Source organism: Rhinopithecus bieti, unplaced genomic scaffold, assembly GCF_001698545.2.
Source record: "Rhinopithecus bieti isolate Rb0 unplaced genomic scaffold, ASM169854v2 scaffold_47707, whole genome shotgun sequence".
NCBI lineage: Eukaryota > Metazoa > Chordata > Mammalia > Primates > Cercopithecidae > Rhinopithecus > Rhinopithecus bieti.
In genome coordinates, this window is record NW_016819117.1 from 293094 (window position 1) to 315647 (window position 22554).

A 22554-nucleotide genomic window follows, 5' to 3' on the forward strand; every position below is an offset into this window, starting at 1 on the left:
GTGGAATGAACACACGAGCCTCCCACTGTGGGGGCTCCCGTGGGCCCTGCTGCAGCTCTGGATAGGGGGCTGGGGGCTGCCATGGACAGCATCCCTCTAAGGGGGTAGTGGACAGCGGGCGTGGAGGGTAGCGGTGGGCAGGGCAGCCTGAGGACAGTCAGAGTGATGTGGGGTGAGGAGCCCTCAGGAGGCGCCACACGTGCCCTGGATGAGGTGACCCCACCCCCCGGGAGGCCGGACCTTTCTCCAAAAGAGGCTTTGAGCTCCAGAAAAAGAGCCGCTCCCCAGGTGTCCTGTGGCTGCTGGAAGCTCACATTTCCCTTTGAGACAGAAAAGCCCTGAACCCCTTTCTCAGGTGGGTATTTGAGATCTTGGACCTGGTGGCTCCTCCCGCAGAAGCCAGGCCCAGCAGCAGGGGCTGGAGACCAGAAAAGTCTCGGCCAGGCTGCTCCGTGCAGAGGCCGCTCTGTGCCGTGGCTGGTTCAGGGACATGGCTGGGGTGTGGTCACCTCCGGGGTCAAGAGCAACCACCGGGCAGAGGCTCCGCTCCACGTGCCTCACTCCTATTTCCAAATTACCTTTCCATTCACATAATTTACCACACTGACGTTAGCAGGTGCCGCACCCGTGGCTGTGTACTTACGTGTGCCGTGAGCTGGTGCGTGCACGTGTTTCCACGCAGGTGCTGTGTGTCCCCCTGGCCTGAGGGGGCGTCACCGGTGCCTGTGTGTCCTGGTGCCCCAGCCATGCTTCCTCCCCTTCCCTCCCAGTGAACATGGGGTTTTTCTCCCTGGGAAATAGTCACAAAGCACAATGCCAGCTCCTGTCCCTCGGGGGTCTTCTCCCAGGCCCCGCCGACCAGCCCCCGTGAACCCCCCAAACTCCCAGACTCACTTGGACCAGGGATGGCAGGAAGGGACCAGCCACCAGTTCCCTCCGTCCCCAGGTCCCCCAGGGCCTGTCCACTCAGCACCTCAGGCAGGTGAAGGAAAAAAGAACCGCCCCTGCTATTGCATTTCGGGAGACTGGTGCCCTCACGGGCATGGGTGGCCTCGGGTGCCCCGATCCTGCGGCCACAGCCTCGAGCCCGGGCAGAGCCTTCCTCCCAGGAGGGGCCTGTGCTTTCCTCGGTGCCGCTGCGTCTTGGCTTCCCCAGGGTCCCCATGAGTGTGCGAAGGGGACGCCCACTGGCTCCTCTCGGGGTGCGGGGCTTGCAGAGGCCCAGCCTGACCTTCAGCTTTGGGGCCTGGCCCTGGACTACAGCTTCTCAGCTGGGCCGTGGGTTTTCACTCTGGGCCACAGGACCTCACCCTGGGCTGGGGAACTCTGGGCTGTGGGTTCTGACTTGGGCTTGGGGACCTGATCCTGGGCCTTGGGTGGGGCTGCTGCAGGAGGCTGAGGGGGTGGTGGGACGGTTGGCTGAGGAGGGGGCCTCCATGTGCTTCTCCTGGTCAGACCCGGGTCTGTGGGGCTCCTGGGCCTGCAGGCGCCGCCTCCCACTCCTGCTGGGGCCTCGTCTCCTGGGCCTGCGGCAAAACTCAGGGCTGTGTTGTGTCTCCAGGCAACGGTGAGGTGTCCCCCCTCCGCCCAGCTCTGCAGAAGTGAGTCTCGGTGTCTTGGAGCCGTGTTCTCTGGAGGCTCCGGGCACGATGCTTCCTGCTCCTTCCAGTTCCGTGGCCGGACGCCCCAGGGCGGGTGGGTCACTCCAATCTGCGAGTTCACACGGCCTCGTTCCCTTGGTGTGTGTTGTAGTCCTGGCTTTACGAAGCCGTCTTTGTGTCTGGGCCGCCCTCAATCCACAACGACCTGATCTCAAGGCCCTCCCCTTAATCGCATCTGCTGAGACCCGAGTTCCAAAGAGGTCCCGTTCTGAGACTCCGGGTGGCCATGAATTTAGGGAGACAGCGTTCCGCCCAGTGTCCCCATTGTCCTGGGGTCACGACCCAACCTCAGACCCTCCCCGGGGGGGACAGACAACAGGAACAGCAGGCCTGGCCACGCCTGCCCCGGAGGCACCGTGGACAATGGCTGGGGAGACCCCTGGGGAGGGGGTGACAGTGACCAAGTAGGGGATGCCCCTGGGCCTGGGGTGGGTTGGCTGAGGCGCCCCTGAGGACGGCCCCTGCCTTATGGGCTGTGCCGTCCACCTCCACCAGACAGGGCTGTGAGAGGGCAGGGCAGGCAGACGGGCCGGGGCAGCAGCCCGCAGCTGTGTGGCTCACAATAGGGCCGGCCCTGGCGGGGACACAGGCCCTGATCCGGCTAATGGTGCCGCGTATCTTTTGCATGGGGGAGAATTGTGAGCGTGGACGTCGTGGGGGAGATGAGGCCACCTGATGGGGAGCCTGCAGCCCACCCTTTAAAGGAACAAGGCATTTTTTTCACCCTTTTTTTCCGTGTGGCTCAGACAGCTGACTCCTTAAATATTAATCAGGGTCATTGAGATGCAAATGTGTGCCCATCACAGAAGGCCCCGCAGCTGCAGGGCTGGCACCGAACATCCTGGCCCTGGCGGCCCAGATGCAGCCCTGACCAGAGCCGGTGGCGAGGACCACCTTCCCTGAGGACAAACAGGTGCCTGCCCCTCGACAGGAGCAAGGGCGGCGTGGGCCTCGCTGGGTCTTGCTGGCTTTGGCCATGGCTTTCCTGGCTTTCACTGCCCTTAAAACAAGGTGTCTGGCCGGGCGCGGTGGCTCAAGCCTGTAATCCCAGCACTTTGGGAGGCCGAGACGGGCGGATCACGAGGTCAGGAGATCGAGACCATCCTGGCTAACACGGTGAAACCCCGTCTCTACTAAAATACAAAAAAAACTAGCCGGGCGAGGTGGTGGGCGCCTGTAGTCCCAGCTACTCGGGAGGCTGAGGCAGGAGAATAGCGTGAACCCGGGAGGCGGAGCTTGCAGTGAGCTGAGATCTGGCCACTGCACTCCAGCCTGGGCGACAGAGCGAGACTCCGTCTCAAAAAAAAAAAAAAAAAAAAAAAAAAAAGGTGTCCTGGATAGGCAGACACCGGGGCCCCCAGCTCCTTTCAAAGCCATGAGGCTGGGGGAGGGCGCCGCATGTCCGGCCTGTGGTGGGTTCAGAGGCTGAGTTTAGACAAGTCTGGTGTGGGGGCCGGGTGCAGTGACTCACACCTGTAATCCCAGCACTTTGGGAGGCCAAGGCAGGCGGATCACGAGGTCAGGAGATCGAGACCATCCTGACCAACACAGTGAAACCCCATCTCTGGTAAAAATACAAAAAAATTAGCCGGGCGTGGTGGCGGGCGCCTGTAGTCCCAGCTACCCAGGAGGCTGAGACAGGAGAATGGCTTGAACCTGGGAGGTGGAGCTTGCAGTGAGCCAAGATCGCGCCACTGCACTCCAGCCTGGGCGACAAAGTGAGACTGTCTCAAAAAAAAAAAAGGGGTCCAGCCCGGGGAGCATATCGCTGGGTGGACACAATGACCTGGATGCAGGGGGCGGGGCAGCTGTGTTCAGGCTGCCTGGGGTTGACCATCAGCAGAAATACAAAATAAGATGGAAGAGGCAGAGACGCCGGGAGCCACGATGGCCCTGCACGGAGCCGAGTCTCCTCCCGCTTCCTTAGCACGTGTTGGAGGACGAGCCCCAGCTCAGCTCTTCATAATAAACACAGTAGAAGCTTCAGGGACTCAGAAGTGCAGCCCAGGCTGGGCGTGGTGGCTCACGCCTGTGATCCCAGGACTTAGGGAGGCTGAGGCGAGTGGAACACAAGGTCAGGAGTTGGAGCCCAGCTTGGCCAATATAGTGAAACCCCATCTCTACTAAAAATGCAAAAAGTAGCTGGGTGTGGTGGCGGGCGCCTGTATTCCCAGCTACTTGGGAGGCTGAGGCAGGAGAATCGCTTGAACCCGGGAGGCGGAGGCTGCAGTGAGCCCAGATCGCGCCACTGCCCTCCAGCCTGAGTGACAGAGCCAGACTCCATCTCAAAACAACAGCACAACACCGGGAACCGGAGGCGCTCACACTCCGCAGTGACAGACTTTCCGATCATAATAGTTTCCGTGTGGATCAGAACTCATGCAAAGCAGCACACACAATGGAGGGTGAGCTCCAGAGTGTCCACGGGGTGAACCTCAGTGTGGCCACCACCGGGTCCAGAGCAGGGTAGACCCCGTGCCTCCAGGGTCCGTCCCTTCCACGCGTGGCTGCAGTTCTGGTGCATGCGGCCGCCCGCCGTCCGCCGCCTCTGACCCGGGCCGCGGGCTTGTGACGTGTCTGGGCTTTCCAGTCGTGGCTGTGATGCTCTGTGTGGCCTCTGTTCCCTCTGCCCTGGACGGACCGTGGTCACTCGCTGTCTACGTCTCTGGCCCCCGGGGTTTTGTGACCCTGGAGCCTCCACGTCCTGGTGCAGAGCCCGCCTCTCCCGGACTGGGCTTCGGCCGAGCAGACACTGCCCAGCTGCTCTGTGACCAGCGTTCTCTGCTCTGCGTCTCACTGGTGTTGGCGCTCGCTGAGTCCAGCCTGGCGCTGACACGTTTCCGTGCTTATTTCATTTTCCAAATAAACTCCCCGAGGTGAGACGGGCTCGCACCAGCAGGTCGGAGCCGGTGGTGCACGTCTGCCCAGCTCTGTGCTGAGTGAGGATGTGTTGGGGGCTTGAATCAGACATGGGGGTGGGGGCGGTGTTTACATCACAGAAATTCGAAGCCACACAAATCAGGGCTTTATCCAGAGAGCCAGGCATGATTTCCAGACATAAAATGCACCCATTTAAATGTAACCGACGGTTTCCGACAAGGGTACCTGGCACCACAGCCGAGACTCAGAACATTTCTCTTCCAGATCTCCCTGCGTTCCAGCCCTGGCGACATGGGCCTGCGTCTGTTACTGGGGTTGGGTCGCCATCCTCCCTGGAGTTCCCTGAGTGGAGCCGTGCCCTGTGAGCTCTTTCGTCTGTTCTTTAGCTGAGCACGGTGCTTTGGAGGGTCCGACGCCGTGTGTATCAACAGCCAGATGTGCCTCTTGCTGAGGACGATGGCTCTAAGATGACCTGGTTCACCCGTCCTCCTGCTGATGGATGCCGGCATCGCCCGGGTCCTGGTTGCGGTAAATCAATCTGCTGTAAACACTGCTTACACGCCCTTGTGCTTTCATTTCTCCTGGGCAGACACCTAGGAGTGGAGTGGCTGCTTCCTGAGGAAGTTCACGTTTCACGTTTCCAGAATTGACACTTTTCCAGAGTGGCTGCTGCCTCCCATCCGGGTGGGTGTATGAGGGGGAGGGCTGCCTCCTCCACCATTGTCTGGCAGAGCCTGGATAGGACAGTGTTATTTCTCTACCAAGTGTTGGATGGAACATCTTGGCCTCAAGTTTTCTGTTTTAAATCACAAATTCAATTTCTTTCTTTTTTCTTTTTTTTTTTGTCACCCAGGCTGGAGTGCAATGGCACGATCTCGACTCACTGCAACCTCTGCTTCCCGGGTTCAAGCGATTCTCCTGCCTCAGCCTCCTGAAAACCTGGGATTACAGGCGTGCGCCATCACGGTGGCTAGTTTTCGTATTTTTGGTAGAGACGGGATTTCACCCTGTTGGCCAGGCTGGTCTCGAACTCCTGTCCTCAGGTGATCCACCTGCCTCGGCCTCCTAAAATGCTGGGATTACGGGCGTGAGCACCGGGTCTCTGTGTGGATGTGGAGTTGTGGGGCCACGTGGTCATCCATCTACACTGAACATTCTGAGCAACCCCAGACAGTCTCCACATGGCCACATGATTTTGATGCACGGCAGGCGAGCCCGAAAGAGGAGCTTAGTCCAAGAGGGTTCTTGGCTTTGCCCAGGAAAGAACTCAAGGGCGAGCCAGAGGTGGAAGGAACAGCTTTACTGAAGAGGCGGGGTTACAGCTGTGGCTGCTCCTGCAGGGCGGGGCTCCCACAGACAAACAGCTCAGGGCAGCTCTGCAGCCTCATTTATAGCCACCGTTTTTTTTTTTTAAAAGACAGAACCTTACTCTATTGCCCAGGCTGGAGTAGAGTGGTGTGGTCTCAACTCACTGCAACCTCTGCCTCCTGGGTTCAAGCTATTTTCCTGCCTCAGCCTCCTGAGTAGCTGGGACTACAGGTGCCCGCCACGCCAGGCTAATTTTGTATTTTTGGTAGAGATGGGGTTTCACCATGTTGGCCAGGCTGGTCTCAAACTTCTGACCTCAGGTGATCACCCGCCTCGGCCTCCCAAAGTGCTGGGATTTACAGGTGTGAGCCACCGCGCCCGGCCAGAAATGTCACATTTTGATGAAGTCCAATTTCTTTTCTGTTTTGTTGTCAGTGCTGTTGCTGTCATAGCCAAGAAATCACTGCCAAATCCAATGTCATAAAGATTTTCCCAGGTTTTATTCTGAGTCTTACAGTTTTAGCTCTTACGGTTAGGTGTTTCATCCTGTTTTTTGGGTTAAGTTTTGTGTATGCTGTTCGGTAAGGGGCCAGCTTCATTCATTATTTTGCATGTGGAGATAACACTTTCCCAGCACCATTTGCTGAAAAGACCATCGTCTTCCCGTTGAATGGTCTCAGAGCCCGTGCGTGTGGGGTGATTTCTCGTCGGAAGGTACCAGGCCACGTGTGTGGGACGATTTCTCGGGTGGTTCTTGTTGGAAGGTACCAGGCTGCGCGTGTGGGGCGATTTCTTGGGTCGTTGTTGTTGGAAGGTACGTGGTTGCATGCGTGGGACAATTCCTCAGGTGGTTACTATGCCCCGTCCTTCTCTAGGTCTCCATGCTGCTGCCACACTGTTTTGACAAGAGAGCTTTTTTTTTCTGCCACTGTGGGCCAGCTGCCACCGTCTGTGGTATTCTCGTGCATTGCTGATCTAAAGCTCCAAAGCCGCCGTTCTCCCAAACCTTCCTGCCCAGATGAGGACCTGGGCAGCCTGAGACCTTCAAGCTGCAGTGAGGATGGCTGAGAGTCTGACCCAGCCAGGGAGGCTGTTCCGGGGACTCCAGGGTGCCTCTCCCTTCCCCCAGGCCCATGGTTGACCCAGCAAACCCACATTGAGGGCCTGGCACAGGACCAGGGGCAGCTTGGTGTCAGAGCACAGAGCAAGCTCCGGGGAGCCAGGGGGTTGCCATGTGGGTGCCGGCAGTGGTTGCTAGTGCAAAGGCCCCACGGCCCTGACCACACAGGGACCCCAGACATTTGGGGGAGATGGGCTCAGTGCGGTGAGGCCTTGGGACCATCTGCCAAGGACTGATGGGGTAAGGGGAACCCAGCTTCGGAAGGGTCAGGTGTGACGGGCTCTGCGTCTGCAGAGAGTGCAGGCTCCATTCCAGCCAAGGCTGTCACAACCCGACCTCAGGTCAACTGTCGGCCCCAGGTGAGTGGACGTTTCTGGGACTCTGGATCCGGAGACTGGACCCCCACCATTAGGGCCCCTCTGCCTGCGGGTGAGGGGGTCTCCCCAAGCAGGGCTGGACACTCATGGATCGGAGCCAAGGGCTCCATGGAGTGGGTCCCTGAGGCTCCCAGCTGGGTCCAGGGCCCCCCCTATTTTCGTGACCTTGGTGGGGTGCCCAGGGGTGTTAGCAGACCTGCCCTCCACAGTGACAAGCTCCCGAGGCTGGCCAAGAGGGGGAGGGCAGATCACACCATGGCCCCCACCCCTGAGCACCCCTTCAGATGCCCAGGCCTCCGCCCCCAGGGTCCCAGGGGACTTCCTGACCACAGGCATCAGTCTGACCTGTGTGGGGGCCACCGGCCTCCCTGCCCCGCACCGGCAGGCAGGACCCTCCATCACACAGAACACAGGTGGCGGGGGGGCGGAGCATCTCGCACAGGCTGTGGAGAGAGTTCAGACACAGGGAAAGAAGCTGACAAGCCCAATGGGAGGGCTGAGGGCCACGATTCTGTTTATATGAAGCGTCCTGAACAGGGAGACCTACAGAGGCGTGAGATGGATTTCCTGGGGCTGAGGGCTCTGTCTGGAAGACGGAAATGGGCCGGACAGAGTGGGTGGTGGACGCATAGCCTCGGGAGTGCACTCCACACCACAAACGACTGGCTTAACCACGGCCACTGGTCCGCTTCATACTGTGTGACTTGGCCCCACACGCCCTGTGACCCTGCCGCCAGGTCCCCTGGGAGGTCACAGCTGCTATCCCCGATGGAGGATGAGGGTGGCTGCTCCAGGGCTCTTACAGGTCCTTCCTGTGGTCCCAGGACGGTGCTGCGGCGCCTCTGGGCTGTGGGTCCCGTGAACGGGCTGCCCAGTCACTCCTGCCGTGGGCTCCTCCCCTGCCCCCTTGCCCAGGACCTGCAGCCCCACCGCGGGGTCCCTGGGAGACCAGTGGTGCACAGCTGCCTTGGGACAAGAGGAGCCTGGAGCGGGGTGGAGGAGCCCGGGAGGAGGGGCTGTGGGATTCGGGACCCACCATGGGGAGGGCAGCCGTATGGGAGGGTTCCGGGCAGGGGACACAGAGGGCTGCTGGCTCCTCTGGCCTCCCCCTTGCAGAGGCTGGGCAGGGGCACCCCTTGGCACCAGCCTTTCCCGGGTGATGGGTCCCTTGGGTCCGCACAACTCCTGCCGCTGCCCGAGATGCCCGCCTCTGAGCTGTGCCACAGGGCTGAGCCCCACCAATGGCAGAGTCCCCGGGAAGCCCCCAGGCCCCCGTGGCCGACAGCTCCGCGTGGTTGCTCCACTAGACTGGCTGGCTCCTGGCGCGTCCCTCTGAAGCCCCGTCTGTCCCTCCACAGACACAGGGCGCCCTGTTTCCCCGGGAGCTGGAACACGGGCCCTCTGTTCGCACCTGGACTGGCCGTCCCCCGGCTAGGCCGAGGGGGGGCTCCACACAGACCCGCACTGTGCCCACCGCAGCCGGCCTCCTCTGCCTGAACCACCGTGTTGTCCCCACCGGGGCCCCCCACAGTGGCTCAGCCATGGGCATCATGGCTCCGGGCATCGTGGATGGAGACGGGGAAGGGGTGGGTGGCTGCCCCCCAGGCTTGAGGAGAGGGGAGGGCCTCTGTCCTGCGGTGGGACCCACTTCTGACTTCTCCCGGGACCCAGCCTCACAGCGTCCTGGGTGAGGGAGGCGTTGCCCCAGAGCTTTGCCTCCTTCCAGCAGGGCCGGCACCCCTGCTCGTTCCCTTTTAACTCCAAGTATTCCCGCACACAGCAGGCACTGGAAGGGTCGCCAGGCAAAGCACCACCTGTTCACCTCTCCGCCCCCAAAGCCTGAGTCCCGCTCAGTCACCCGCTGCCCCAGCACCGGAGTGTGGGCTGGGGGCATGGCCACGCCAAAGAGAGGGAGGCACAAGAACTTCATTTAAGTAGTTTGTTTTCGAGTAAGCTGGTAAATGGTATAATAGGAAGAGTAGAAAAATATGTAATAGATATGGCATAAGAATAGGAATAATAGAAAAACATGCAGTAGACGCTGTCCGACGATGATGACAGTGTGCACGGGCAGCTGTCCTGTGATTGAGGGGCCTTGTTAAGGCCTCAGAGGCAGCGCGGTCACAGCCTGGAGGGTGGGGCTGGGTGTGTGGTGTGTCCGTCTGCACCTCACAGACACCAGTCACTGGGGGATGAAACCGGGCTCAGAACACATGTGTGCATGGGCTATGTATGCCTGCATGTGTGGGATGTGTGTAGGCTGTCGCGGGGGTGGTGAGGGACAGGACAGAAAATGGCCTGTCCAACCCCACATCCAGGCCGGGCGTGTCCAGCTTCCTGTGGGGCAAGGGCTCGGCTGCCCCAGACGTGATGGGGACTCAGCCCTGAGGATCAGGACCTGGCTGGGAACACACCATTGAGGGGGGAACAGAAACCAGCCCCTGGGATGCTGGGGACCCCGAGAGCTCCCTGGCTGGACCTGTGGTCAGGGCTGTAGTGGAGGAAGGTGTCAGGATGGCCATCGTCTCAACTCCTGTGGGCGGCACAGCCCTAGGCTGGGCCTCTGGGAGGAGGGTGGGACGGACGGGAGATCAGAGCCCCCTGAGAAGGCTGGCGCCTGGGACAAGGGTTGGCCAGGATGTGAGGCCCCAGGTGGGCAGGGCCAGGGAGCCACCACAGTGTGTGACAGCAGACCCCACCCAGGACCCCTGCGCTGGGGGCTGGCTCCCACCGCTCTTCTCTCCACGTCTCTCTTGGCGGTGCCGAGCTTGGGCCGGGCACAGGGAAGGGCAGATGTTGCTGAGCTGCCGAGGGGCTGGGTCTTTGCCTTTATTTCTGGTGCACATCTAGAGGGGCTGGGGCAGAGGCCACCCACGGTCCCTGAAGTAGGGCCTCAGCTCCTCCAGGCTGAGTGGAGGGAAGTAGGCTCCGATCCTCTTCCGCACCCACCACTTGCCCTCGGCGGCGTGCCTGCCCCCAGGACGGCTGAACTTGTACCTGTAGTGCTCTCCTCGGACCCACCTGCAAGGGGGCACGTGTCAGCCAAGGGCCTGCTGGGACTCCCGGCCCCCGACCCGGCTCCTCGGCCTGCTGCTGAGCTGCAGCTGCTCACAGGGGTCCTCCACGGACAGAGCGGCTGCATGAGGAGCCCCCACCCCGAGCACAGGCAGACCCCCAGCAGACCCCGGGCAGGACGACTGTTGCAGTCCACACCCTCAGCAGGGAACAGTGCAGCCAGGGGGAAGGGCGGACGTGGGCAGCTCCGCGAGAGGAGACCCAGCAGGGCCACATGGCAGAGCCCACACGGCAGAGCGACCGGCCCGGGGAAGGCCAGGGGCTTCAAGGGTGGCACTGAGCAGGCCCAAGGAAGTTCCCAAGGCCCCAGTTTGAGCCCCAAGTGCCCCCCGCCTGGGAAGGCACAGAGAGGAACCTGCTGTTCACGGCGTGGGATCTCCACCATCATGGCAGCCCTGCCGCAAGGTGCCTGGGGGTTTCGGTCCACAGGGCAGCCCGAGGCTGTGAGGGAGCCAGGCTGGGACCTATTTCCTGAGGGCACAGCCTCTGCTCCCCAGGGCTTCAGGCCCTTTCCTGCCTGAGATATGGAGATACTGGCTGCCTGCTCGCCTCGGACAGGCCCGAGTGGGATGAAGGTCCCTCCCCCATCTCCTCTGGACCGCGGCAGCAGGCAGGTCTCTCTGCTGAGCTCTGTGTAAGGTCCTGCCTGACCATGGTGGCCGGGCCTGGTTTAGGCCACGCTGGGTCTTGGTTCCCGGCTGGCAAGCCCTCACTAGACTCTCGGAGGACTGGGCATTTTCTCCTGGGGGTGAGACGAAGCCCCTCGTGTCCAGGGCTGCTCGGCTGCCCCGGAGGAGAAGGCGCCAGACGGCGTTGTGGCCATCGCCAGCTCCCGGCCTCCAGGCCCTTCCCAGTTGTGCAGCAGGAGCGGAAGCATCTCAGCCCGCAGGCCGGCTGCTGCCTGGCTGGGATCCACAGCAGAGCTGGGCCCCAGCTGCTTGGTGAGTGTGAGGGTGCAGCCGTAACAGGGCCCTCTGATGGCCCCTGGAATGAGCCCAGGCAAGTGCTGGCGGCTTCACACGGCACCAGGGCCTGGTGCCCACTCTCTGGGGCGCTGTCATTATTCGGGGCTTCTGGTGACCTGCACACAGCTGTGCCCCTGGGGCTCCGGGTGGAGACCTTGGGCTGTGCCCCTTGGGCTGGCAGGATGACGGGCTCTGGGCCCACCCTGCTCCTCCTGGCTTTGGGTCTGTTTGGGTCTGGGGTGTGATGGATGGATGATGGTTCCTCTCCCCCAAGTCCGAACTGCCTCAGGAAAACCGGGAAGGCAGAGACCCTCTGGGTGGAGGAGGGTCCCTGAGGCACCTGATGGGAGAGAGGGATCAGCGGCTCCAAGAGGAGTGGGCTCGGGCCTTTGGAAAACTTCCCGGGCAGCCAAGACTGAGGGCGATGCTGGCAGCTGGTAGCTCCCGTCTGCTCCAGGAGGGCACTGCCCACTGCCCTGGGCCCCGGGGTCTTTCCTGGACCCCCTGGGCCCGAGGCCGCCATGGTTGTTCTTGGCTATGTGGACGGCAGCAGCCAGCATGGGGACTGAGCCAGGTGGTGCCAGGCAGAGGTCACAGTGGACCCCGAAACCAATCTGTGAGCAGCTCAGCAGCAGCTGAAGGGACAGGCTGGGGCGCGGCCGCGAGGGCGCTGGGCTGTGCTGGCAGCATGGTCCCCGCCCGCTCTCCTGGGCCTTGCTGGGGCAACGCAGACCCCACACAGGCCCACCCTCTCCCAAACCCTGCCGGGAGGGTGGGGGGGTCCCAGGAAGGCCTCTGCAGTGGGATTGCCCATCTTTCCCAAATTCCTGCTCTTGCTTTCTGTTCCTTCCCAGGACAGGGTCAAAGCCTGGGGGTCCGGGCCCTGGTCTCTTGACATCAAGAGCTGGAACTGCAGTTTGGAAAGGGTTTTGGAAAGGGTCAGAAGCCTCTGTGCCAATGGCAGGTTGGTGGGAAGGGGCCCCAGGCCCCCAGCGGCCTGAAGGGTTGCATTTCATTCCTACAAAGTACCCGAGAAGGCCATGGCACCACCCCCAGAGTGTTTAAAATAGGGGATCTCCCAGCCCTTTTGAACAGACCCTACTTGCAAAAGCTTGACACAGCTATAGTAGGGATCCCAGCCAGGGCCTGACACTGAGACTACAGACATGGGCCCCATCCACGCCCGGACCCCCATGTCCTTCCGCACCCACCCCCGCCCTTCGGCCTCCTTGTATGAGTTCAAGAACGTGGTATGAGTGGAATGCTGTGGCATGTACCCGCGGGGCAGGCGATTCTCATTCGTGCCAACTCTCTGGTTCCGTTAGGTCGCGTGATGGAGGCTTCCTCCTTGTCGCTGACCAGCGTCTGTGGCGTGAGCACACCCGAGTTTGTGCGGTTGCTCTCCTGTGGAAGGACAGCTGAGCTTGTTGCAGTGTTTGTCTATTACAGCTGCCATAAAGCTCTGCACGGGTTTCTGCGTCAACCTGGGTTTCAACTCTCCGGTTTAAACATCCACGGAAGCAACTGCTGAATCCATGGCAATTTCGGGTTTCGTTTTTGAGGAGCCATTTTACTCTCCCAGCAACAGCCGAGTGACCAGATTTCTTGGCATCTTTGCCTGCATGTGGGGTTGTTGCTGCTTTTATTCCAGCCATTCTGATGGGTGTGCAGTGACGTCATGGGACGGGTGTGAGCCACGTGTCACGGGATGGGTGTGAGCGACGTGTCACGGGATGGGTGTGCAGCGACGTGTCACGGGATGGGTGTGAGCAGTATCACGGGATGGGTGTGCAGCGACGTGTCACGGGACGGGTGTGAGCGATGTGTCACGGGATGGGTGTGAGCAGTATCACGGGATGGGTGTCAGTGGTGTCATGGGATGGGTGTGAGCGATGTGTCACGGGACGGGTGTGAGCAGTATCACGGGATGGGTGTGAGCAATGTCACGGGATGGGTGTGAGCGACGTGTCACAGGATGGGTGTGAGTGGTGTCATGGGATGGGTGTGAGTAACGTCACGGGATGGGTGTGAGTGATGTCAATGGGATGGGTGTGAGTAGTGTCATGGGTCGGGTGTGAGCAGCATCACGGGATGGGTGTGAGCGACGTGTCACAGGATGGGTGTAAGTGGTGTCATGGGATGGGTGTGAGCAATGTCACGGGATGGGTGTGAGCGATGTCACGGGATGGGTGTGAGTGGTGTCACGGTGGTTCTTGCTTCCCTAATGACAGGCATTTCTCCTGGGCTTATCTGCAATCTGTGGACCTTCTTTGGTGAAATGTCTCTTCCTGTCCATGCTCATTTTCTAATGGGATTATTTTACTGTTATGAAACTTCTTTACATATTCCAGATTTTAGCCTATTGTTAGATACGTGGCTTGCAAATATTTTCTGTCTGTAGCTTAAAAATTATTTTTGTCCTCTTAACAGGGTTTTTTATGGAGCAAATGCTTTTAATTTTAATTAATTACAATTTATCAATTTTTCCTTTTACAGATCATCCTTTTAGTATCAAGTATAACGACTCTGCCTGACCCTACATCCCAAAGATTTTCTTCTATTTTTCCTGAAAGTTTTTTTTTTTTTTTTTTTTGAGATGGGCTCTTGCTCTGTTGCCCAGGCTGGAGTGCAGTGGTACGATCTTGGCTCACTGCAACCTCTGCCTCTCAGCATCCCGAGTAGCTGGGACTACAGGCATGCACCACCACACCCTGCTAATTTTTTGTATATTTAGTAGAGACAGGGTTTTGTCCTGTTGCCCAGGCTGGTCTCAAACACCTGAGCTCAAGCAATCTGCCCACCTTGGCCTCCTGAAGTGCTGGGATTACAGGTGTGGGCTACCATGCCTGGCCCTGAAAGTTGATTGTCTTATGTTTTACATTGAAGTCCAGGATCTGTTTTGAGTTATTTTTTTGTAGGGTAAGACTTGGGTTGAAGGTTTTGTTTTTGTCCATGCAATTGCTTGGGCGCTTTTGTAAAAAAATTCAGCCGGGCATGTTTGTGTGGGTCTATTTGTGGGTTCTCTGTTATGTTCCATGGATCTGCATGTCTGTCCCTCTGTCAGTACCACACTGTGTTGACTACTGTGGTTCTGTGTCGTGAAACTGCGTAGAGATTCCTTCCACTTTGTTCTCTTTCAAAATGGTTTTAGCTATTTTAATTCCTTTACATTTCCGTAGAGAACTTGGGATGACTTGTCCTTACCCATTAACACATCTTGCTAGGGTTTTTAAATAGGAATTGCATTAAACCTGCCCATCGATCTGGAAGGAACTGTCATCTCCACTTTGTTGTGCCTTTCAACCCGCGAACGTGGCCGTCTCTAGATGTGAGCTGACGTCTTTCAGCAGCATTGCCCAGTTTTCAGCATGTAAGTTCCGCACATGTTCTGTCAGGTTTATACCTAAGTATTTCACTTTTTGGAGTGGTTGTAAGTGGTTCTGCGTATTTAATTTAGGTGTCTGTGTGTTCATTGCTAGTATACAGGAATACTACTGAATCATTTATGTTGATCTGTTGTCTTCTGACTTTGCTGAACTCACTTATTAATTTTCTTGTTTTTTGAGATGGAGTTTCACTCTGTCACCCAGGCTGGAGTGCAGTGGCACGATCTCAGCTCACCGCAACCTCTGCCTCCCAGGTTCAAGCAATTCTCTTGCCTCAGCCTCCCAAGTAGTTGGGATTACAGGCATGTGTTCCCCCCCCCCACAAATTTTTTTTTTTTTTTTTTTTTTTTTTTTTTTTTTAGTAGAGACGGGGTTTCTCCATGTTAGGCTGGTCTCAAACACCCGACCTCAGGTGACCGGCCTGGCTTGGCCTTCCAAAGTGTTGGGATTACAGGTGTGAGCCACTGTACCCAGCCTCACTTAATTCTAGGCGTGTTTTTGGTGGATGCCTTGGGATTTCCTACAAGGACAATGATGTCATCTGTAAACAGGCACAGTTTCGTTTCTTCCTTTGTGATCTACATGCCTTTGAATTCCTTGTCCTGCCGTATTGCAGTGGCCAGTGCTTCCAGCACTGTGCTGGATCCGACGGTTAGAGCAGACATCCTTTCTTGTTCTGGATCTGAATGGTGAAGGGTGATTCCCTCCCCCCGAGTAGAATGCTGGCTGCAGGGCTTGTGCAGATGCTCTTTATCCAGCTGAGGAATTTCCTCTCCTTCTCTGTTTTTCCAGGTTTAAATCACGAATGGATGTTAAACTTGTCAAGTGCTTTCCCCACAGTGACGGATGTGATCATGTGAGTTATCTTCGTTAGCTGGTAACATGTGGATCATACTGGGTGATTCTCAAATAGGGAACCAACCTTCATTCCCAGAACAATCCCTACTTGGTCATGGTGCAGAATTGTTGCATATTGCCAAATTCTATTTAGTAATTTGTTTTTTTTTTTGGAGGCAGAGTCTCACTGTTGCCCAGGCTGGAGTGCAGTGGCATGATCTCCACTCACTGCAACCTCTACCTCCCAAGTATCTGGGATGACAGGCGTGAGCCACCAAGCCCAACTAATTTTTCTATTTTTAGCAGAGACAGGGCTTCACCATGTTGGCCGGGCTGGTCTTGAATTCCTGACCTCAGGTGCTCTGCTCGCCTCAGCCTCCCAAAGGGTTCGGATTACAGGCGTGAGCCACTGTACCCAGTCTATTTAGTAATATTTTGTTAAAAACTTTTGTGTCCATATCGCTGAGGGATATTGGCTTGTAATATTATTTTCTCATATTATCTTTGTGTGGTTTTGGTATCAAAGAACCACTAGCTTCATAGAATAAATTGAGGCTGGGCACAGTGGCTCACGCTTGTGATCCCAGCACTTTGGGAGGCTGAGGTGGGAGGACTCCTTAAGCCCAGGTGTTTGGGACCAGCCAGGGCAACATGGCAAGACCCCGTCTGTACAAAAACTAAAAAAGTTAGTGAGGTGTGGTGGTGTGGGCCTATGGTCCCAGCTACCTGGGAGGCTGAGGCGGGAGGATAATTTGAGCTCAGGAGGTCGAGGCTGCAGTGAGCCATGTTTGTGCCACTGCACTTCAGCCTGGGTGACAGAGTGAGAACCTCTCAAAAAAAAAAAAAAAAAAAAAAAAAAAAAAAAAAAAAAAAAACAACGAAAAGAAAGAAAAGAAAAAATAAAACATAAATTGATTTTTTCCTCTCATTTTCTAATTTTCTGGAATAATCTTAAATGCTCCAGTGAAACCATCTGAGCCTGATATTTCTTTGGAGTTTAAAATTACAAATTCAATTTCTAGTTATAGGACTATTTAAATTATTTCATACGAAGTGAGTTGTGGTAGTTTGTGTTTTTCAAGAAATTGGTCTATTTCATCCAAGTTATAAAATTTATGTATGTTGGGCCGGGCGCGGTGGCTCAAGCCTGTAATCCCAGCACTTTGGGAGGCCGAGACGGGTGGATCACGAGGTCAGGAGATCAAGACCATCCTGGCTAACACGATGAAACCCCGTCTCTACTAAAAATACAAAAAACTAGCCGGGCGAGGTGGCGGGCGCTTGTAGTCCCAGCTACTCGGGAGGCAGGAGAATGGCGTGAACCCGGGAGGCGGAGCTTGCAGTGAGCTGAGATCCGGCCACTGCACTCCAGTCTGGGCGACAGAGCGAGACTCCGCCTCAAAAAAAAAAAATTTATGTATGTAGAGATGTTTGTTGTATTCCCTTATTATCCTTTTCAGGATTGCAGGGTCTGTAGTGATGTCTCTTTTTCATTTCGAGACATGGTCTCATGGTATTGTTCGGGCTAGAGTGCAGTGGTGCAGTCTCGGCTCAAGCGGTTCTCGTGTTTCAGCCTCCCAAGCGGCTGGGATTACAGGCGCAGGCCACCACGCCCAGCTAATTTTTTGTATTTTTAGTAGAGACGAGGTTTCACCATATTGGCCAGGATGGTCTTGAACTCCTGAGCTCAGGTGATCCACGTGCCTTGGCCTCCCAAAGTGCAGTGATTACAGGCATGAGCCACTGTGCCCGGCCTCTTTTTTTCACCTTTGAAATTGGCAATCATATCTTCTCCTTTTGTCATTCTTACTAGAGGGTTGCTGATTTTATTGGTCTTTTAAAAGAACCATCTCTTTGTTTCAATAAGTTTCTATATTGTTTTCAATTTCATTTTTTGCTTTTATTTTCTTACTGCTCCTTGCTTTAAATTTTTTCCTAGTTATTCACGTAATCTTGCACTTAGATTATTATTCTCTTTTTTTTTTTTTAAGAGATGGGGTCTTCCTGTGTTGCCTCATGGCAAGAGGCTGGCTTCAACGTCCTGGGTTCCAACAATCCTCCCACCTCAGCCTCCTGAGTAGCTGGAACTACAGGTGCGCACCACGGCACCCAGCTGAGGTAAGATTATTGATTTGAGATCTTCCCTCTTTTCTAACCTCTCATGTCTCTTTTCTTATGTATGCATTTGAGGCTTTCTTTCTCATCACTAGTTTAACTACGTCCCAGAAAATGTGACATATTATTCAGTTCAATGAGTGGCATATTCTATAAACATCATTAGGTCCTGTTTGTCGATGATGGTGCTCTTTTATGTTCTTGCTGAATTTCCATCTACTTATTCTATCAGCTGTCGAGAGAAGGGTGTTGAAGCATCCAACCGTAATTGTTGATTTGTCTGGCTCTCCTTTCAGTTGTTTTTCTTCTTCACATATTTTGCAGATCTGTGCTTAGTGCACACACTTAGGATTGCTACGTCTGTTTGGTGGGTTGGGCCTTTTCTCATTGGACATCTTTGTCTCTGATAATTTTTGCACTGAGGTCTACTTTGACATTAATACAATGAATCCTTTATTCTCATTAATATTCACATGATATTTTTTTCTATCCTTTTACTTTCAACCTGCCTATACAGTTGGTCCCTAACTTACAAGAATTCAACTGACAGTTTTTCAGCTTTACAATGGTGCGAGTGATATGCACTCAGTAGAAACCACACTTTGAGTGCCCAGACAACTATCCTGTTTTCACTTTCATACAGTATTCAATAAATTACACAAGATATTTCACACTTTATTATAAAATAGGCCTGTTAGATGATTTTGCCCACTATAGTCTAATGTAAGTGTTCTGAGCACGTATAAGGTAGTAGGCTAGGCTAAGCTACGATTAATGTTTGGTAGGTGTACTAAACACATTTTGACTTATATTTTCAACTTATGCTGGATTTATCAGGGCATAAGCTCATGATGCATATATTCAAGTTACTTTTTTTTTTTTTTTTTTTGAGATAGGGTCTTGTTGTGTTGCCCAGGCTGGAGTGCAGTGGCATGATCTTGGCTCACTGTAGCCTCAGCCTCCTGAGTAGCTGGGATTACAGGCATGCACCACCATGCCTGCGTAATTTTTGTATTTTTAGTAGAGAGAGGGTTTTGCCATATTGGCCAGGCTGATTTTGAACTCCTGACTTCAAGTGATAAACCTGCCTCAGCTCCTAAAATGCTGACATTACAGGAGGGAGCCACTGCATCTGGTCAATCTTTATCCTTTAATTGGTTTATTTAGACCATTTACATTTAATATAAAGTTCACCATTCTACTTCTTGTCATCTGTTCTGTCTCTGATTTGTTTTTCCCAACCTGCTTTCCTATGGGTTATGTGTTTTCAGAATTCTATTTTGATTTGTCAATAGTGTGTTCCAATGTATGTTAGTATAGGTTGTTTTTTACTGGCTGTTCTTGGCACATAACTTATAGCCTACTGATGTCATTTTACCACTTCAAGTTTAGTATAGAAACCTTACCTCTATGTCCATTTGCCCTCATCCATTTATAATTATCTTAAATACTTCCTCTACATAAACTTTGAACTACTTCAGACAGTTTTATAGCCTTTGCTTAACCATCAAACATGATTGGGAACTCAAGAGAAGGAAGGTCTATTGTGTTTACCCATGTTTTTTCTTTTCCTTTTTTTTTGAGACAGTCTTGCTCTGTTGCTCAGGCTGGAGTGCAGTGGTGTGATCTCTGCTCACTGCAACCTCCGCCTCCCAGGTTCAAGCAATTCTTCTGCCTCAGCCTCCTGAGTAGCTGGGATGACAGGCATACATGTACCACCATACTCAAATTTTTTATTTTTGTAGAGATGAAGTTTCACCATGTTGACCAGGCTGGCAATGTATTATTATCTTTAGTTTTTAGAAATTTGACTTTGATGTGTTTAGATTTGAACTTCTTTGGGTTTTTCCTATTTAGTTTATTGACACTCAGTTTATTGACTCTGTAGGTTTGCCCCTTTTGCCAAAATCGGGAAGTTTTCAGTTCTTATTTCTCCAAGTACATTTTCGGCCCTAAAACTCGCTCTCTCTTCCTCCTAGGACTTTGATGACATGAATTCTGCATCTTTTGTTATAGTCTCAGTCCCACAGGTCCCTGAGGCTCTTGCTGTTTTTTCCCTTCTATGTCCTCTCTCTTGTTCCCATTGGGTACTTTCTATGTTTAAGTTTACTGATTCTTTCCTCTATCCTTTCCATTCAGATGTTGAGTGTTTTATATCAGTTATTTTTTCACTTGTAAACTTTTCATTTGGTTCTTTAAAAAATCTTCTCTTTGCTGAGGCTGTATTTTTATCAGTTGTGTTCATAATTGCTTCCTGAATGCGTTTTCGATGGCTGCATTCACATCTCTGTGAAGTCATTCTAATACCTCTCTTATGTTGGTGCTATCATCTGTCGACTGCCCTTTTTCACCAGTTCAATGTCTTCCTGGTTCCTGCTATGACAAGTGAGTTTTCCACTGAAAACCAAACATTATGTGTATTAGGAGATTTTGGATCTTATGTAAACCTTCTGGTTTAGATGACTTCTTCTGACGTCATGCTGGTAGAGAAGTGGGGTATTGCCTTGCTACAGCCAGGCTGGGGTAGAACTCCGGTGGATACATTGCGGGTATTCCTTGTTGACTGGGGGTACTCCTTGTTGCTTCGGGTAGGATGGGAGTCGTGGCTACGCACTAGGCCTCCATGACACTATGGCGGGGGTGGCCTGGTCACTGCTGGGTGGTGGTGAAGGTCCTGACTTTCTGCTAGTTAGTATGTAATACCACTGTGGCGGGGAGGAGCCCCTCAGTACTGCTGGGGTGGGAGGAGTCCAGGCTCCTCCTGTGGTCTCCACTGACACCACAGAAGCGGGGGGCGGGCAGGGGGAGGGTCCTTCCTGCCCACTTAGATGAAAATCTCAGCTTCCTTTTTGGCCTCCTCTGGTAGCACCCCAGCGAGGGGTGGTTACCGCTTACAGCCGTTTGGAGGAGAGTCCAGGCTCCCTACTCCATGCCTTGCCGGTGTGGGTGGGGCCATGGTTTTTTCTGTGGTGTTGGCTGGAGCGGTGATTATTTTCTGTAAATTTCCCGTCTTGCTAGGCTGCTCTTTTCTGGCCCTTTAGCGAGAGAGCAGATTTTTGTTGAGGTGTTTGTCCATATCTGCTGGCATTACTGGGTTTCCAGTTTCCTCACCTCCAAGTCTAGAAAGTGAGGCAGAAAGCAAGCCCAGGCAACACCGCCATTTTGGGGCTGTGGCTCCATCCCGAGGGCCCTGCTGGTGGGCTCTCTTCTCTCACCTTTAGTCTTCCTGTTTTATATATAACGTCTAGGGATCTTGGTCGCCCTTAGTGGGAGGAACAGGGATAAGTGTCTGCTCCATCTTCCAGTTTTAAAGTCGATGACGAACTAAATGCAGGCCCACGGTTAGGCCACGGCCTGTCATGGTACCGCCTGCTCCAGCTGCCAAACACGTGTATCATGGAGACAGGGGAGAGGTGTGGTGTGTGGCAATGTTCAATATTTCAGATGTTTTGAATGTTTTCCCTAAATGTTAACTCATTACTGGCTCATATAAAATAGTTCCTGCTTTTCACACTTGGTTTTTACAGTATCCATCCTTTTAGGTACTTTGGGACCCATGGATGGACCTGAAACTGCTTTGACATGATTCCTTTTTTCAGCACCTCCTGGCTGAGAAACAGACCATCCGAATGCGCACTCTGCCAGAAGAGGCCTCCCTCACGACCTGACGATGGCAAACCTTCCTCTGGGCCAGCTCCAGGGTCCCCAGGCACCGAGGAGGCCGCGATCTGGGGTGGGGGCGGAGGGGCTCTGAAGGCTGCTGAGATGGGGGCAGTAACAGAGAAGACCCGTACTGAGCCTGGAAGGACGAGTTCTGGGGCCAGGTCCCCAGTGAGCCAGGAGGTGAACGTCTGCCTGTCCAGGCTGCAAGGTCTCGGGCTCCCAGGGCTGCTGGTGGACACATGGCAGGCAAGTCACCTGGGGCTTCATACTAATTCATAGGAAGGTGGCCTGTCTGAGGGCGCCAGCTAGGAGGGCAGCCGCCCTACCAGAGGCTCTGGGATGGAGACTCCCCATGAGAAGGGAACCCCATCGCCCCTCTGCCCCAGCTCCCCGTAATACCAGTGCTGGGGAAGCAGCCCTGGAAGCATCGCTTGGCCAGGAGTACCCTGCCTGGGCTGCCAGACTCAGGGCCCAGCTGCTCCATTGCCTCTCTGGACCTCAGTGCCCCCTCCCACCCCTACCCTCCAGCTCCTCTGCTGGGGCCTCCAGACAGCTGTGAGCAACTCCAGAGGCTGCAGCTGTCTCAGCTCCCGAGTGTTCTTGGAGGGAAAAGCCACAGCTATGTTTTCCGTCAGAATTGGCGGCTGATGGCGCAGGGGAGGGATGGGCAGTCCGACTCTGCTCTGTTCTTACAACCTCCAGGGGGCTGCTCAGTCCCAACCATGTGGGGCAGGGGATGCAAATGCTTGTCAGAGTGGCCACCCCAGGTCTGGCCATGTGGGTGTCTCCAATCCTCCATGCTCTGCCCCACCCTGGACCCCACCCCACACTGTCCTCAGATCCCCTCCTGTACCCCAGTGGGGCACCATCCCTGCCTCCTGCTCCTCTTTGGGAGGCCCCAGCTCTCTCCAAAACCTTGTCTTCTGGTCACAGTGCTCAGGGTCCTGGGCGTCTCCTCTGCACCCCAGCTCCCCTGCGTGGAATGTGGAAAGCCATCCCCGGTGTGGGAAGGAGGGTGACCTCCCCCCATGGCTGCCACCTCTGGCTCCCGAGAATCTCACCCCACAGGGCTCCCTCCTTGGGATGTCACCAAGTCCCTGCCCAGGGTGGGCCAGGCTGCACGGCCCACAGGAGTCCCCTGCCCAGTTCACCATGGGCCCTGGGGCT

The 22554-nt window shown here is 55.0% G+C and overlaps 1 protein-coding gene across 1 annotated transcript in view; it reads right to left on the reverse strand.

Moving 5' to 3' along the window:
• Nucleotides 1–10157: 10157 nt before the first annotated feature.
• Nucleotides 10158–22554, reverse strand: part of LMF1 (lipase maturation factor 1) — an 84838-nt gene continuing 72441 nt past the window's right edge. The window contains exon 12 of the mRNA XM_017858284.1: nt 10158–10367. Coding sequence (XP_017713773.1) covers nt 10193–10367 — 175 coding nt within the window. The 3' untranslated portion in view covers nt 10158–10192. The remainder of the gene's footprint in view (nt 10368–22554) is intronic.